This window comes from Mustela putorius, unplaced genomic scaffold, assembly GCF_011764305.1.
Source record: "Mustela putorius furo isolate JIRA1106 unplaced genomic scaffold, ASM1176430v1.1 tig00000083_pilon_pilon_pilon, whole genome shotgun sequence".
NCBI lineage: Eukaryota > Metazoa > Chordata > Mammalia > Carnivora > Mustelidae > Mustela > Mustela putorius.
In genome coordinates this window covers 43,394,490-43,413,188 of record NW_025421273.1, presented here as the reverse complement: position 1 = coordinate 43,413,188, position 18,699 = coordinate 43,394,490, and the positions used below count along the sequence as shown (strand labels likewise).

General features: G+C 40.0%; 1 protein-coding gene across 1 annotated transcript in view; it reads left to right on the top strand.

The window, feature by feature from the left end:
* The first annotated feature begins 2,073 nt into the window (after positions 1–2,073).
* Positions 2,074–18,699, top strand: part of RFC1 (replication factor C subunit 1) — a 77,746-nt gene continuing 61,120 nt past the window's right edge. The window contains exon 1 of the mRNA XM_004764011.3: positions 2,074–2,312. Within this exon, the coding sequence (XP_004764068.2) occupies positions 2,310–2,312 (3 nt within the window). The 5' untranslated portion in view covers positions 2,074–2,309. The remainder of the gene's footprint in view (positions 2,313–18,699) is intronic.

Genomic DNA, 18,699 nt, shown 5'->3' with positions numbered 1-18,699 from the left:
TGGACCCTGAGACCATGACCTGAGCTGAAGGCAGAGGCTTAACCCACTGAGCCACCCAGGTGCCCCAAGGTGACTCTTAGGTGGCGTTTCTATGCTGAAGTGTTGATTGGGGTCATTTATTAAACTAGCAGAATTTCACCAGCAACTGGTATGGTGGGTCCAAGATGGTTTCACTGACAAGCCTGGTACCTGGTGCAGATGCCTATAAGCCTGGGTTCAAATAGTCCCTTCTCTTGCTTTACATGGTAGCTCAGGGGTCCAACAGAGCAAGGTCGGAGCTGCTAGTCCTCTTAAAGTTTGTGTCTGGAACTGTCAAATCAGACACAGGCTAGCTCAGATGAGGGGAGGAGTAGCAAAGCATATGCAGCCATTTTTAATCTGGTACATTTCTGAGATAGAATATTTCCAAGTAAATGTTCCTAAAGAAAGCAGTCCAACAAATTCAGTATCTTTCTGGAAGTTACAGGTTTTTGACTTAATTCTCACCTAAACTCAAGGAAGACTTAAAATGCTAAAAGAAAAATATGTAAGTTAAAATTAATATATAAAAGATATGCAAAAATTTGAATATATACCTTATTTACAACACCATAAACATTGTAGATTGGTTTAGATGCTCTGAGATTATAAGTAAAAATTTATGTGGTGTGTCTGCTGTGTACATTTTTTTGGAGAGTAGGTTCATAGTTTGTATTGATTTTTCAAAGGGTCTAATGACCCCCCTCTTCCCGTATCAAGTATTTCTCTAAGCAAAATTTATGGTGTGCATAAGTTCATTTTTAGAACTATCTCCCTTGATAATACCCAGCTTTGGTAATCATCATCATCATCATCATCATCATCACAGTGGACTTAAAAAAGTATTATTTGATGTGCCAGAAACAATGTTCTATAACCACCCTACGAAGTACTACTATTATCCTTATTTTAAGGAGGAGGACATTGCAGCTTAGTAACTTGCCCATGGACGTACAATTAGCATGTGGTGGAGCTGGGAACTCTACCAGACCGGCTACAGGATGTCCAATGCAATGAGGCGCGGTTCATGAGTAATAGTTAAGCAGCTTATCTATTAAATTGTAAATTGGGGATAATGATAGTAGCCCAGTGTCACTGTGGTTATGAGCTGAACTAGGATATAGGATAGTCCGTATCTGCGTGCCAGGCAGTATTACATTGGGCACTTAAAAAATACAAGCTCTCCATGGTTTGCCTCTCCAGAAGGCTTTGCTATCTTCCATTGTAGAGATACGGGTGTGATAAAATGCAACACCTAAAAAGGAGAGGGTGGTGGTGATGGGGGCGGGGGGGGGTAAGCATTTAGGGCCGAAGCTGGAGATACTGCTCTCCCCACTAAACTCCTTCTCATGAGACCTTAGGGTCTCATGTTTTCTCTTAAAATTGTACGCAAATGTCTCATTCTATCCCACAATTCAGCAGCTTATCTATTAATATGAAACTTGTTTACCCCAAAGCTTTTGGGATCATTGCTCGTCTCTTGCGATACATCCTGGTTATGACTTGGCTTCCCACGCACCACGGCTGAGGAACTTCGTGCAGGTTGGGGAATTTAGAGGCTTGGATTCCTAGCCTGGACCTCTCAGCTTCTTTGGGCCTTGTATTTTTCACTTCTGAAATAGAGTGGGTGTTGGTGACTAGACGATTTTTACCGAAGTCTTTTCTGTTCTCCAATTACACAATATAAAATTGCCTCCCAGTAGCCTGGTTTTCAAACAGCGGGTCTTCACTTCGGGGGCAAAAAACCCCAATACGGCGGGTCAAACATTACATCAAGGTAAATGATCTTCGGTGAAACTGTTGTTAAACAATTGATATTTTACAGTAACATGAGAAAAAAATTAATGTAAGATGCGAAACGTCCATCTGGAACGTGTATTTTCACCGCGCCGGGTGGTCAGAACCCTTGAAGTTCACGGCACTGCCACGTTCTCTCGTGTTACCGGAGGAAGCCGGTCGGCCCGCCTCGGCGGAGTAACGGAACCTCGGCTTGAGCGCCCCCACCAAAACCTCACGGAGCGAAGCGGCGCGCGGGCCACGCTTCCGCGGCTCCTCGCGATGCCCGTGGCCCCCGGGCCTGCGGGGCGTCACCTGGGCCGACGTCGCACCTCCCGCCTCCCGCCGGGGCCCAAGTTTGGCTGCGCGCCTTCTGACGTCATCACCGGGCGCCGCGGGCCCCCACCTCCTTCCACTTCGCGGGAGAAGTTGTTGGCGCGAATGGATCCTGAGTCCCGGTAACGGATTCCCCAGCGGACAGGCCTGCCCGCCCGCGCCTGAGTCGGTGGGCTGCGATGGTGAGCCCCGGGGGAGGCTGTGCAGCTCGGGCGCTTGGGAGAGTTTGCAGGCTGGGTGTGGACCGGGCACTTTTGGTGTGGAGGGTGGAGGAGGATGGCGATGCGGGGCTCCCAAGCGGAGCAGAGGCACAGAAGGGGCCCCCAATGCGGCACCGGTCGCACGGCTTTCCTGGGACCACGGGGTTTCAGCTCTGGCGGGCGGGCTGCGCGCAGGGCTTTTATTGCTGCGCAGGAGTTTCACATTTTTTCGCTCATGGGGGGAAGGGAGAAAGGAAGGGAGTAAAGAAGGTGATTTGGGGGTTTAGCGATAAAGTTGTTTTCCTGTTAGGCGTTACCCCAGAGTTACCTAGAGCATTGATTTCAACCTTTGGTTCAAGACCGAGAAAAATGTAACCAACTTCGCCTTCTTAGGAGTAAGTTGTCTCAGGCCTTCAACTTTCGTCATTAGTAGCGCCATGAAAAGCTCATCACGTAACCGTTTGGAGACCGAGGGTATAAGGAGGATGCTCTATTTCGTTTAAAGGAGTTCATAGAAGTTAAAGGGATGACACGGTTTACCAGGAAAACACACACACACACCAGAAACACAGGAGATTAAACACAGATGTAGTATATTTGACAGCTGTCATCGCTTATCACCTGATGTTAAAAATAATCTTTAAAAAAGGCATCTGTGTATAATTCTGCATAAAGCATGTGAATTGAGAGTGAAGTGATTATGCAGCCATCCAAACAGACTTTCATGCTTGTGTGGCAATAGATACAAGTATGCATTTGAAATATTTAAAGGACAATTTATGATATTCCATTAAGCCAGAATCTACATCATCATCAGGCAGGTTTTTTAAGCTTTTTTTTTTTAGCTTAGTTGTCACAATGCCAGCGTTCTGGAGGGAAAATTTTTATGCCAAATTGGAAAACCTTGCAGCCCTTTGTGTTTTTTCTCAGAGAAGGATAAAATACTAGCCACCTTGTACCAGATACCAGTATGTGAGCTGTTGGTTTTATATACCTTTTCTCATTTAAACCTCACAGCAGTTTAGTTTTACAGATGGTAGAGGAACCTTTTAGAGTTTAAACAGCTTGTCATACAACTAATAAATGGTTGAACTAGAATTCTTGACCACTACATTACACTGCCCTAAAATGGTAATTACATTTTGTACTTAAGGCAGTATGGTATTGTGAAAAGTTGATGAGGTTTGGAGTATTGAACGTAAGAGTGAGGCAGTGATTTAGCCTTGCTCTGCCATTTAGTAGTTAAGTGGTGGTGGTTTTTATGTGGTTTAAATAAATACCTTAACTTTAACTTTTTAAAGCCTGTGTTTTTCTTAACTTTAAGAAGGGGCGAAGTATAGTTGCCTTAAGTGATTGTCTTTTTTTTTTTTTTTTAAAGATTTATTTATTCATTTATTTGACAGAGAGAGAGAGAGATCACAAGTTAGGCAGAGAGGCAGGCAGAGAGAGGAGGAAGCAGGCTCCCCGCTGAGCAGAGAGCCTGATGCGGGACTCGATCCCAGGACTCTGAGATCATGACCTGAGCCGAAGGCAGCGGCCCAACCCACTGAGCCACCCAGGCGCCCCAAGTGATTGTCTTGAGTATTAAACAGGATAATATAGGTAAAGCTGCTATTGTGGAACCTGGCATGTGAGGTTTTATACTACTATGTGACTACCAATGATCTAGTTTTCGTAGGAGGGACTCTGTGGAATGTTACATAGTTTTAAGGGACATCTTAGATGACTCTGATGTCAGTTATGGTGAAAAATTTTCACGTCTTGTATAGTCAACTTTTGATCACTCAGATACTTTAAATTTTGATTCTTTTTTATCCTAGTATTGTTGTTCACAATGCAGATGAAAAATAAAGCTCTTCTTGGAAAAGAAGTAGAAGTCAGATGGGTCAGTTTTGCTGTTTGTTAAAGGGAAGAGGTTCTATAAAATAGATGAGGTTTTTTGATTATATTGGTATTTAATTTGGTCTTTCTGTCTCTAGTACAAAATTTAGCCAGACCCCAGACTAAAATTCTGTTCAGCATAGGTTTATTGAACATCTGTGCACAAGTTATATTGTAGTACAGTAGTTCTTTGGGTCAGTTATCTTTGATAATGTGATGAGTGGTATGCAAATTTTCTGCCCACAGAAGTGGGCATGTACATAGCATTTAAGAGGATTTGCATATCTTCTGTAGCCCTTCCATAGATGTTAACAACTTTTGCCTTAGGAGCTATATTTTATTTTTCTCAAATATTTTCTAATTGAAGTTATTAAACAGAAGTAAAATACTGTATCCACAAAATGGAATACTCTGCAGGCATTAAAAAAGAGAAAACTTTTTTCCTTAATATAAAACAAATGTCAAGATAATTCAGTGAAAACGAAGTTATAGGACAGTATGTAAAGTACGTTTCACTTTATGTAGAGAAAGAGAGGAAAGAATATATACGTATTTGCTTGAAGTCTGGAAGGATACACAGGGAGCTAACTGATAACATTTGTTGCCTCCAAAGATGGGAGGAAGAGGCAGGATGGGAGGGAGACTTTTTACTCTTGAATTTTGAACCATGTGAACATAAAGTCTATTAAAGGAATTGAAACAAAATTAAAAGTAAAAAGATTAAAAAGAAACCATGTAAACAATTTGGATTGCTATAAAATTTTAATTATTTGCTCAAAATGTGAATAGAACATGAGCTGCCGTTTTAAAGACGTAAGCATACATAATTCGTGGCTGGTATAATTTATTGAAAATATGCATAAAGGTGAATTAAACACACATGAGACCTAGAGGACAGCCTGTTTGAAGGGCTGTCAAGTCTAAGTACATCTGAGCTGCTTCATGCCCCATTCTAGAGGATACCTTTCATATTGTGAATATGTGAATCATATTTGAATGCTCCCCATAGAGTAGTGCTGTCACCCTATTAAAATGTACCTTTGCCATATATACTAGTTAGTAGTTGCCCTCTAAGGCCCCTGCCTACTTCTCTTATCTTTCTGGGTTTTTTTTGTTGTTGTGTTGTTTTGAGTATATTACACTGGTTCTGTTCCAGCTTTTGTTCTTGCTGTTTCCTCTCCTTGTTCAGATCCTACCTTGTATATCTACCATTTTCTCATCATTCAAGCTTCAGTCATCACTTCTCAGAGTTTTTGGTATTATATCAAAGAAACCATTGCTTAATCCAAGGTCTTGAGGACTTATGCCTAAGACTTTCACTTTTTATATTTAACTTTGAGACATTTTGAGTTAATTTTTGTTTAGGGTATGAAGTAGGGGGTTCAAGTTTATTCTTTTGCTTGGGGATATTCAGTTGTTCCTGCACCATTTGTAGACTCTTCTTTTCTCATTCAGTTATCTTATATCCCTTGTCAGAAATCAATTAACTGTAAGTGTGAGGGTCCCCCCACCCCATGGATTCTGCGTTCTTTTTCCCCTATTTATCTTAAGGCCAATAATACATCTTTATTACTGTAGTTTTGTGGTAAGGTATCTCCCCCACCCTCCAACCCTGGCTTTATTGTAAGTTTTGAAATCAGGAAGTATTAGTCCTTCAATTCTGTTATTTTTAACAATTGTTTTGTGTTCTGGGTCCCTTGAATTTCCACATGAATTTTAGAATTGGCAAAGAAGCCAGCTGGGATTTTGACAGTGATCATGTTGAATCTGTAGATCGTCTTGGGAAGTATTGCCATCTGAACAGTAGGAGGTCTTCTGATCCATGAACATGGGCTATCTTTCCATTTGTTTAGGTCTTCAGTTTCTTTAAATAATGTTTAGAGTTTTCAGAGTATGGGTTTTACACTTTTATTGAGTTTATTTCCAAGTATTTTTTTCTTTTTGATGACACAGTAAATGAAACAATTTTCTTAATTTCAATTTTGGATTATTCATTGGAAGAGTGAGGAAATACAACTGACATATATATATGTGTGTATATATATATATATATATATATATACACACACACACACACACACACACACATATATATATATATATATTAAGATTTTATTTGTTTATTTGACAGGTCACAAGTAGGCAGAGAGGCAGGCAGAGAGAGAGGAAGGGAAGCAGGCTTCCTGCTGAGCAGAGAGCCCGATGAGGGGCTCGATCCCAGGACCCTGAGATCATGACCTGAGCCACCCAGGTGCCCTTTTATGTATTGATCTTGTATCCTGCAATCTTGCTGAACTCATTTAGTAGTTCTGATAGTTTTTTAGTGGATTCCTTAGGATTTTTTCTATATGAGATCATTTCATCTGTAGATAGAGATAGCTTTACTTTATCCTGTCCAATCTAGGTGCCTTTTCTCTCTCTCTCTCTCTTTTTTTTTTCTCCCCTAAATGCTTTTGCTGGAACCTCCACAGGATTGAATAGAAGTGATAGGAATTGTCGTGTCTTTTTCCTGATCTCAGGAGAAAGCATCCTAACCACTAACTTTACTTTCAAAGTATAAGGCCTTCATGTAGTTTTAAATACTTTAAGTTTATTTCATAATTTGTTTCTGCTGTGTTGCTACCAGTTAAATCATTGTGCATATTAGTCAGATATATAATTTTGTATTTTAGTGTTTTTCAGGGTAAAAGATTTTTTTAAAGATTTTATTTATTTGACATAGTGAGATCACAAGTAGGCAGAGAGGCAGGAAGAGAGAGAGAGAGAGAGAGAGAGGGAAGCAGGCTCCCTGCTGAGCAGAGAGCCCCATGTGGGACTCGATCCCAGGACTCTGAGATAATGACCCGAGCCAAAGGCAGTGGCTTAACCCACTGAGCCACCCAGGTGCCCAGGATAAAAGATTCTTACATTTGGACAGATTTTGTGCATTCTGTAATGATAACCAGTTTCTGTTTGTGGATTTGGTGGGTGGTTTAAAAATATTAATCAAATATTTGTATTTCTTTGTTACTTTTAGAGTAGAGAAGTGAAGTCAAGATATAATATTTTCGCAACTACAGAGTACTGCAGTATTTATTTTGCATAAAGTCATGTACCCTCCAAAGATAAGTGAACAAAGTGACATAATTTGCTTTTTTTTTTTTTGCATTTTTGATAGACAAATATGACTTGTTTTTTGGTTGAGCTCATCAGCACTGGAAATAAGTAATTAGAAGTTTTTGGTTATACTTCAGAGTAACCATATAGCAGCTTCTGTACATTGACCTTTTAAAACTAAAGGTCATTATGAAAGTTTACTTTTCTGTGAGTTTAGGAGTGTTTATTGCCAAAAAAATTTTTTTTTTCATTTCTACTAATAGATTTATAACCAACCACGTTGGAAACTTCTCGATATAGGCAAAAGACTATAAATGCATGATTTTTGTTTGTTTGTTTGTTTTTTGAGTACTTGGCAAAGTTTGGTACTTTGTCTTGACTGTATATTAAAATAGCATTTGGGCTGCCTGCTAGATGATGCTTTTCTCTAATAGATTTGTGGAATTGTTAGTTACACCTTAAGGTAGAAAATACAAGAAGTCTTTTTTTGCTTACATTTAAGAACATCTTAAGTGTCAAAACTTTTACTAGAGAACATCTTTTTAGCATTCTCAGTTTTTTCATCTGTGACTTGAAGTTAAAAAACGTCATAGCGTTGTTATGAGGATTAAATGAGTCAATATTTTTTTTTTTTAAAAGATTTTATTTATTTATTTGACAGACAGAGATCACAAGTAGGCAGAGAGGCAGGCAGAGAGAGAGAGAGAGAGGGAAGCAGGCTTCCTGCGGAGCAGAGAGCCCGATGCGGGGCTCGATCCCAGGACCCTGAGATCATGACCCGAGCCGAAGGCAGCAGCCCAAACCACTGAGCCACCCAGGTGCCCCAAATGAGTCAATATTTTTAAAGTGCCTAAATTATTGCCTGGCACAGAGCAAGTCCTGCTTAAGGGTTTATTAAATAAATAAATGAAGCCTTGAATCTGGGCATTGGCAGTAGAAATAGAGGGAAGGGGACAGCAGTATTTGGGAGATAGGGTAGGTGGGATGAATAGGTGGAGAGTCAGATTGAGGAGGAAAAACAATGTCCCTTTTTCTGTTTTGGGCAAATGGTGGTGCTGTGCATTGAGGTGAGGAATAAAAGAAGAAAAGCAACTCCAGAGGAATATGAGCTTGGTTTTGGAGTTTATGAATTAGAGGCATCTTTGGGGCATTTGGGCAGAGCTGTATCTGGTAGACTATTGGCTATGTGGTTATGGAGCTTAGAGGAGGGATGGAGACACAAGACTTAGAAGGTTCAGTGTATATATAGGTGGTACTGAGGTTGAGATGGATGTGTTAGCTTGCACAGTATACGTGAATCAGAAGTTTTTAATTTCAGGTTCATGGGGAACCATTAATAGGTTTTAGGTGAAGACCCTGCATTAAAAAAAAGGATTTATTTATTTATTTATTTATTGAGAGAGAGGGAGTGATTGAGTGATTGAGCAGGTATTGGGGGGGCAGAGGGAGAGAGAACCCTATAGCAAACTCCCCGCTGAGTTTGAAGCCTGATACAGGGTGTGATCCCAGGATCCTGTGATCATGACCTGAGCTAAAATCAAGAGTCAGCCAAAATCAAGAGCTGGCCACTCAGCTGACTAAGACACCCAGGTGCCCCAACCCTGCATTTTAGATTATGTGCAGTTTTTGTGTGTGTGTGTGTGTGTGTGGTTTGGTGGGGGGAGGGATGTTTTCTGACACCCGTCAGTTCTCTAGTTCTGTTGACACCAACTGGATATCCTACAGTTCAATTCAGTTCTGACACTGTTCAGAGTTAGTGCAGACTGCACAAGTTAAGGGGCTTCCACTTCAGAAGCCAAGTGCAAGTCGTGAGCCAACTATACTGATGGACTAGCTCTAGATTGGCTGTTCAGGACCTGCTCCTCAGATGTGATAATTTGCTAGGATGGCTCACAGAACTTGAAAAACACTTTACTTAATATTTACCAGTTTTTCATAAGGACACAATTCAGGAACAGCCAAATGGATGGCAAAGATCCACAGGACAAGATATGGGAGGTTGGGGGACACAGAGCTTCTGTGCCGTGTTTGGGTACACCACCCTCCGAGCAACTTGATGTGTTCACCAGCCCAGAACCTCTTCGAACATCAAACCTTGCTTGTTCATGAGTTTTTATAACCCAGTCTTCAAACCTTCCTCTTCTCCCTGTACACCTAGGGATGGTGTGGAGAGTTCCCATTCTGGGCCTTTCTAGTGACCAGTCCCCATTTTCATTTGCCTCATTAGCATAACTTTAGATGTGATCCAGAGGGTGGATTGTAAATAACAGGATGCTCCTGTCACTTAGCATATTCCAAGAGTTTTAGGAGCTCTGTGCGAGGAATGTAAAGACCTTACATATTTTTGTATTATAGTGTGTTTTTGCATATTTCTATGGAAAATATTCATAGCTTTTTTTTTTAATATTCATAGCTTTTGTCAGATCCACAAAAGCACAAAAAAACCCCTCGTATGTTTAATGTTTCCTTGGCACATATTTTAGATATCGATAGATAGTCAACCTGTTACTGACAGCTTCTTATACTAGCATGTAAGTTCTGCAAGGATTGGGGCCACAAGGATAGAGAACTGTATGGTGCCTGGCACATGGTACATTTTCATAAGTATTTGGTGAATGAAGAAGTATAAATAAACTTTGTGTATCTAATAAAAGAGAAGTCAACTAGAATAAAATTTACTGGTATCCAAACATCTTTAGCCCTTTCTACTTTGTATCTAATTTATTAAACATTTAATGACAATGTATAATATAGCCTAGAGAAATATAGCATTTATTATGTGATAGGTCTGTTTTCCTTTTTTAAAAAAAATATGTATTTTAAAAATGGAAATATAGGTGACACACATTGTTACATTTGTTTCAGGCATGCAACATAGTGGATTAACAACTCTGTACTTTATGCTGTGCTCACAAGTGTGGTAGCCATTGTATGTCACCATAAAACACTATTACAATACCATTGACTATATTCTCTGTGCTGTACCTTTCATCGCTGTGACTTATTCATTCCATAATTGGAAGCCGGTATCTCCCACTTTTCCTTCAGCCATCCCCCGAACCCTCTCCCTTCTGGCAATCACCACTTCTCTGTGTTTATGGTCTTTTTAGGCTTTTTTTTTTAAATATGCCACATGTAAATGAAATTATGTATTGGTCTCTCTGTCTGACTTATTTCACTTAGTATGACACTCCATGTTGTCACAAATGACAAATCTTTCATTCGTTTTCATGGTGGAGTGATATTCCTGTGTGTGTGTGTGTACACCACATTCTTGTATATTCATCTCTCAGTGGACATGTAGGTTGGTAGTTCTGTGTTTCTTTTTTTTTTAAAGATTTTATTTATTTATTTGACAGACAGAGAGTACAAGTAGGCAGAGAGGCAGGCAGAGAGAGAGGAAGGGAAGCAGTCTCCTCGCTGAGCAGAGAGCTCAATGTGGGACTCGATCCCAGAACCCTGAGATCATGACCTATGCCAAAGGCAGCAGCCTAACCCATTGAGCCACCCAGGCGCCCCGGTAGTTGTGTTTTTTGATTTGAACTTAATTTCAATGTACATTCAAGTAGGGTAAATTTGCTTTTTTAGACTAGAAGTCAGATGTAAGAAATTGACTTCTGGATGAATAAAAACTGTAATCAGACTACATTAACCTTAGTGAAAATGTCAAAATATCAAAATAAACCATCAGATCAGGCATAAAGAGTTTTAAATGTTTCAGTTATCTCAATTACGCAGGTTTGAAGACCTTAATTTTTAAAAAACCCAAATTATTTCCATTTTCTGTTTAATTTTGCCAGTGTTAGTATTTTTTGGATCAGGTATATTTGAAAATATTTTGTGATACAGTATTTTTTTTTTTTTTTTAGTATTTTGTGTGTGTGTGTATATATGTATATATATATATATATATATTTAATTTAATTTTTATTTTTTCAGTGTTCCAGCATTCATTGTTTATGCACTGCACGCAGTGCTCCATGCGATACGGGTTGTCTTAGGCTCATATGATACACATACTATGGTTTCAGAATTTTATACATCTTCCTCAACACAGCTAAGAATGGAAATGTGTTTTTTCGCTCTCTTGGGAGCAAGCGACCTCTTGGGTAGACTAAGTTGATTCCAGAGCAAGTAGGAGAGGCAGATGTTTCCCCTAATTGGATGTTCTCCATTTCTATTCCCTTTCTGTGCTTTATTTTGTCTGCCGTTTCCTGTGTTACATTCCCCACCCTCCAGCCCAAAGACAGAAAGACCCAAAGCAGACAGTAGAATGAAAGTTCCACAAGAACAGAGACTTTTTCTGTTTCCAGACACCAAGAATAGTTCTTGGCTCATGGAAGGCTCTTAATGAGTATTTGTTGAAAGAATGAATGAATGAATGAGTGAGTGAGTGAATGAATGAATGAAAAAAGGAAGGAAGGAAGGTGATGCAGGTTCTTAAAATTCTTCCTGGGTAGAGACCTGTTGTTATTTATTTATTTATTTATTTATTTTAAAGACTTTATTTATTTATTTGACGGAGATCACAAGTAGGCAGAGAGGCAGGCAGGGAGAGAGAGGGAAGCAGGCTCCCCGCCGAGCAGAGAGCCCCATGTGGGGCTCGATCCCAGGACCCTGGGATCATGACCTGAGCGGAAGGTAGAGGCTTTAATCCACTGAGCCACCCAGGTGCCCCAGACCTGTTAATTATTTAAAAAAAATTTTCAGACCATACTTTTTTTTTACTCACTGGTATCTTACTCAGGAAATTTCTTGAGTCCTGTGCCAGACTTGGCTGTGTCATTAACATCAATTATATACAGAGATGCATACTATTTCTTTTTTTTTTCTTTAAAGATTTTATTTATTTGTCAGAGAGAGAGAGCACAAGCAGGCAGAGTGGCAGGCAGAGGCAGAGAGAGAAGCAGGCTTCCTGCTGAGCAAGGAGCCTGATACTGGACTTGATCCCAGGATCCTGGGATTGTGACTTGAGCCGAAGGCAGCCACTTAACTGACTTGAGTCACCCAGGCATCCCAATACATGTGATTTCTGAAAGGTAGCTCGTTTGGCTGAAAGCAGATTGGAAGAAGAGGAAGTATTGTACTAAAAGTGGAAGTACTTTTTTTTTTTAGTAGCCACAATATTATGACAAGAGAGTACCATACTACAAGTGTCAATTTATAGAAGTCAACTTTATTTTTATTTTTTTTAAACGATTTTTTTTTTTTAAGTAATCTCTACACCCAGGATGGAACTTGAACTCAAAATTCCAAGATCAAGAATCCCATGTTTCACTGACTGAGCCAGCCAGGTGCGCCTGAAAGGCCAACTTTAATAATTTACTTCAGAAATAATATATACAATAAGTGTTAATTTAACATCCACTTAAATTCTTTTTTTTTTTTTTTAAGATATTATTTGTTTTTTGAAGGAGAGAGAGCGAGCGAGCATGTGCACATGAGCAGGGGGGCAGCTGCAGAGGGAGAGGGAGAAGCAGACTCCCTGGCTGAACAGGGAGCCTGAGGGGGGAATCGATCCCAGGAGCCCGGGATCATGACATGAGCTGAAGGTAGATGCCCAATTGACTGAGCTACCCAGGTGTCCCTCCACTTAAAATTTCTTAAAGCCAAAAGCAATAGGTAAAATCACAGCATCAAATTAATTTCAATTAAAGATTATTTTAATACTCAATCTTTAAAAATAAATCTACCATGAGTTTCATTTTAGGTAATCAAGAACATCTCCTTTGGAGCCCAGGTGTGAAGGCCAGTGACCTTAGAAATAACTACACATGTGTTCAGCTGATTTTTTTTTTTTAAGGTTTTATTTTTAAGTAATCTCCACACCCAACATAGGGCTCAAACTCACAGCCCTGCAATCAAGAGATGGCATGCTTCACTGACTGAGCCAGCCAGGTGCCCTCTGCGGTCAGCCAATATTAGTGAAGCATCTACTTGTCTCTGGTGTTGGCCCTGTACTTGACATAGAGTGGTGAGATAAACAAATTTGCCATATGGAACTAAACGGCAGTGCCTTCAAGCTCAGATTTATAGGACTGTGGAAAGTTTCTCCTGGGGCGCCTTGCTCAGTTGGTGGAGCTTGTGACTCTCTTGGTCTCAGGGTCACGAGCTGGAGCTCCATGTTGGAGGTGGAGGTTACTTAAAAATATCTCCTGCTAATCATTTAGGACTCAGTTCAGGTGTGGCTTCTTTTAGGCAGCTGCCCCGAAGGCCCTCTGTGTTAGGTGCTCGCAGTGCTCTTGTAGTTTAGTGGTAAGCTCTATCTCAGCACTGTTTTGGATCGAATTCTTTTTTTTTTTTTTAATTTTATTTATTTATTTGACAGAGAGAAATCACAAGTAGATGGAGAGGCAGGCAGAGAGAGAGAGAGAGAGAGAGAGAGAGGGAAGCAGGCTCCCTGCAGAGTAGAGAGCCCGATGCGGGACTCGATCCCAGGACCCTGAGATCATGACCTGAGCCGAAGGCAGCAGCTTAACCCACTGAGCCACCCAGGCGCCCCGGATCGAATTCTTTATATACTAATTTGTATCTCAGGTAACTTCATGAGCACCTTTTTCTGTTCTAAGTCCCTGGCATAATACCTGCCTGTAAGCATACGAATTATCAGAAATGAGAAGGGAAAGGCCATACTGCTTGATTGTGGGGTATGGCTGCTTTTGCGTAGATTCTTAGAGATATAGGGAAACTATGAAGGGACAGTCATGGTCAAGTGGAAAACTGTGAAAGAGATTTGGAGTCAGAGGACCAGGTTCCATTGAGGAGGTTTTTGACATACCATCCTAATCCTCACAGGAATTTTATGAGGCAAGTGGTACCATGAGGAATCTAAGGGGCAGAGAAGTAATTCATCCCGAGTGACCGCTAGTACATGGCAAAACTGACAGAAAGCCTGTTTTTGACTTAATTCTACTTACTCATCTGTAAAATGGAGAGATTCTGTTTGCCCTACATACCTCATAGAGTCATCCAAAGAGATAAATCTATGTCCAGTAGCTGGAAGTAAAAGCATGAAAAACTACTTGTTTTTATTGGCTATGTGCTAAAATTTGTTTTAGTTTTGATGTGACTTTTTCCTAAATTTTTGCTTTATTTGATATTACCTTTTTGTTCAGCTAATAACTGTTGAAGAAGAAAATAATAATTACTACTTTTTTTGTTTCCCCAAATAAAAACAGTGTTATTTTCTTTTATCATTTCTTTTATCATTCCTTTTAGAGATAGAATTCCTGGGACAATGGGTATGCATGTTTAACATTTTGATAAGTATTGCTGATTGTCCTTCAGAATGGTTTTTGTCTTCTGGTGTGCCAGTTTTTGCTTTTAGGGCAGTGTAGTGTGTGAGCGTCTGTTTCCCTGTATCTTTGACAAATCTGGGCATTATCAGTCTTTCAACATTTAGAGAAAAATAATCCATTTCAGCTTATCTGTTTACTTATTTATTTTTAATGATTTTATTTATTTATTCATTTGAAAGAGAGCAAAAACAAGAGAGATCTCAGAGGGAGAGGGAGAAGCAGACTCACCAGTGAGTGGAGAGTCTGATGGGGGGTTTGAGCCCAGGACTCTGGGATCATGATCTGAGCTGAAGGCAGCCACTTAACTGACTGAGCCCCCTAGGTATCCCGGTTTATCTGTTTGTTATTTGTGAAGTTGAACATCTCTTATTGTTTTTCGGTTATTTGCATTTTTAAAATAATTTGTTTGGGCTCCTGGGTGGCTCAGTCGTTTAAGTGTCTGCCTTCTGCTCAGGTCATAATCTCAGGGTCCTGGGATTGATTTCTGCATCTGCTTTGTGCTCCCTGCTCAGCGGGGAGCCTGCTTCTCTCTCTCCCTCTCTGTCTGTGGCTCTCCCTGCTTGTGCTTTCTTTTCCTCAACTAAATAAAATCTTAAAAAAAAGAAATAATTTGCTTTAGTAGTTTTTCACTTTTCTACTCAGCTATCTTATTGATTTGTAGGAACCCTTCTATATATAACACATGTTGTAGATCTTTTCAAGTTAGTTCTTTATATTTTAACTTTTGCTTATGTCATCTTTTATTTTTGTATAGTCAGATCTTTATGGATCTTTATCTTTATCTTTATGGATGCTCTGCTTAGGCTACCCCTTTGCCAAGATTATAAAAATAAGTTTAAAAATCTATTCCTGGGGTGCCTGGGTGGCTCATTGGGTTGGGCCTCTGCCTTTGGTTCAGGTCATGATCTCAGTGTCCTGGGATTGAGCCCCACATCTCTGCTCAGCAGGGAGCCTGCTTCTCCCTCTCTTGGCTTGCCTCTCTGCCTACTTGTGATCTCTCTCTCTCTTAAATAAATACATAAAATCTTTAAAATTTTTTTTAAAAAAAATCTATTCCTTTTTCTACTCATATTTAGAGCAAGAATTATTCTGTGCAGGGAAAAGTGGTGTTTAGATCCATTGTTTGGGAGTATGATTAGCCACTAGATTCATGATTTCATTTCATGAAATCTTTGAAAACTGGGGATACTAGACAGGGAATGTTATGGAGTAAGGTGAAGTCACTCTCTAAATTGAGCCAGATTAGTGACCTTTAGATATTTATATACATAATGGCTGCTCACATTGGAGATAATTCTAAAAAGGTAGAATAGATTGGCTTTCATTGTGATTAAAATGCTTTTCCAAAAGTTAAGATTTTTTTAAAAAAAATATTTTATTTATTTATTTGACAGAGATCACAGGTAGGCAGAGAGGCAGGCAGAGAGAGAGGAGGAAGCAGGCCCCCTGCTAAGCAGAGAGTCTGATGCAGGCAGGGCTCGATCCCAGCACCCTGGGATCATGACCTGAGCCGAAGGCAGAGGCTTACCCCACTGAGCCACCCAGGCACCCCAGAAGTTTAGATTTTTAATGTATGTTGAGTTAGGTCATGCTGTAATTTCTTTAACTGTTCTGCTGCTATCGGAGTGTAAGGGTGTGGGGAGTGAGAGAGTGAGTAGCATAAAGGAAAGAAGGGCTGCCTGGGTGGCACAGTTGGTTAAGCACCTGACTCTTGGTCTGGCTCAGGTCGTGATCTCAGGATTGTGAGATTGAGCTCCGCTTGGGACTCTGCCCTTAGCATGGAGTCTGCACCCCACCCCCACCTCCGTGTCTGTCTCTCAAATAAATAAATAAATCTTTAACAAAAAGAAAGGAGGAGAAAGGGGATGTGAATAGAAGGGATTACTTGGGAAGGAAAGGTAACAGTGCTGAGGCGTGGCAGTATGGAACAGACAGAAATCAGGGAACCTCAATATAACCAGCAATTCCATTTCCTAAATTGTTTTGTTTTCTTTGTGCGGTTTTAAGCATTTGTTGTCCTAATACAGATTGAAAATCAGCACTGACTTTAACCTGATTATTAACCCTCAGTTTTGGTATTTCCATGGTGTATGTGCTGTGCTGGCTGTGCCGTGTGCGAACGGTCATCACTGTTTGAATGAAGAATCATTTGGTAATTTGAAAAGTGAAACTCCAATGTGAAACTTTCATTTCCTCCAGAAGCAGTAAAATAAGTGGTTGCCAACCTCAAACCCAATTTTTTGCAAATTATATGGAAGACTGTGGCTTTCTTTATGGTCCATCTTTCTTTAGCGCCTGACACAAATGTCTTCGTTTCATAGCTGGGGTATCCATTTTGTAAACAGTATTTTTTAGACTTAGATTTTATTAGGATGGGTTTATGACTTTTGTATACTAAGAAATTTATAAAAGACAACATAAAACCAGGAAAGTCTATAACCGTATTAAAAGAAAAAAAACTTAAGGGGCACCTGGGTGGCTCAGTCATTGGTTGTCTGCTTCAGCTCAGACCATGATCCCAGGGTCCTGGGATTGAGCCCCGCATTGGGCTTCCTGCTCAGCGGGGAGCCTGCTTCCCTCTGTCTCTCCCACTCCCCCTGCTTTGTTCCCTCTCTCGCTGAGTCTCTCTCTGTCAAATAAATCTTTTTTTTTTTTTTTAAAGATTTAATTTATTTATTTGACAGACAGAGATCACAAGTAGGCAGAGAGGCAGGCAGAGAGAGGAGGAAGCACGCTCTCCGCCGAGCAGAGAGTCCGATGCGGGGCTTGATCCCAGGACCCTGGGATCACGACCTGAGCTGAGGGCAGAGGCTTTAACCCACTGAGCCACCCAGGTGCCCCAAATAAATAAAGTCTTAAAAAAAAAAAAAAACCCAACACAAAAACAGTTTAAGGTGTCTATATACCTCATTTATCTGCTTTGTTTGTTTGCTTAGACACAAAATATTTGTGTGTGTGCGCAGGCATGTGTGTATAACACACTTATTTGGGATTTTTGACATTTTAAGAGTATGACATTTACTGCCAGCATCTAGGAAATGTTAACTTTCTTATACTTCACAAAGCACTTTTTTTTTTTAAAGATTTTATTTATTTATTTGACAGAGAGAGATCACAAGTAGGCAGAGAGGCAGGCAGAGAGAGAGAGAGGAGGAAGCAGGCTCCCTGCTGAGCAGAGAGCCCGATGCGGGACTCGATCCCAGGACCCCGAGATCATGACCTGAGCCGAAGGCAGCGGCTTAACCCACTGAGCCACCCAGGTGCCCCACAAAGCACTTTTAATAGACATTTTCCTCACTGTAATAAAGAAGTAGGTTGGAACAGGTAAAAATGATCGAAAACTGGGGACTATAAACATTAAGGATAGGAAGGGCAGAACACCTGGCTCTTGAACCCTATTCTGAGGAATTCAGATCCTTACTCAGATTTCATTTTTTTGTGTTCATTATACCCTTGCCTGGGAGCAGAGATAATTGAAAATAGAGATGTGTCAGTGATGTGAAGGGATAATAGTTCATAAATGAGGGGAAGGGAAGCTTTCTACTTAGCCAAAATTAGTTAATTCTTATAAAGCATACATAGTATTAGTTTCACTTTCCTGATGGGAAAACAGATTAAAGTAATCTGCCCAAGGTCATACATAAAAGTCCCTACAGCAGAGATGCATACTGAGGCTAAGTTCTATGCCCATTCTTTACACTATACTTCAAAGCTAAAATCAAAAGTAGGGAAGGATATGTATGCAAAATATAAAAGAGTGATTTAAATCGTAAATTACATTGTAAATGTTTCATTATGATTAAATTTTATTTAAATTTTATTTTAGCAGTATAACACAAAGGGATAGAGCAATTAAAGAGAATATTGTAACAAGCATCAAAATATTTTTTTCAGAATTTGGAAAAATCATATAAAGAAAAATAATTTTATAATTATATAATTAATTTATAGGTTTTTAGTTCTTAAGGTTATAAATGATCAGGGTTGTGAGAGTTCTCTTTCTCTGAAATTGGAGTATAAATCCCATGGGCAAGGATTACTCTTCAACATTCGTCTTCTCCCGCACTCTGCCTGGAGTGCCTAGAGCATTTGCA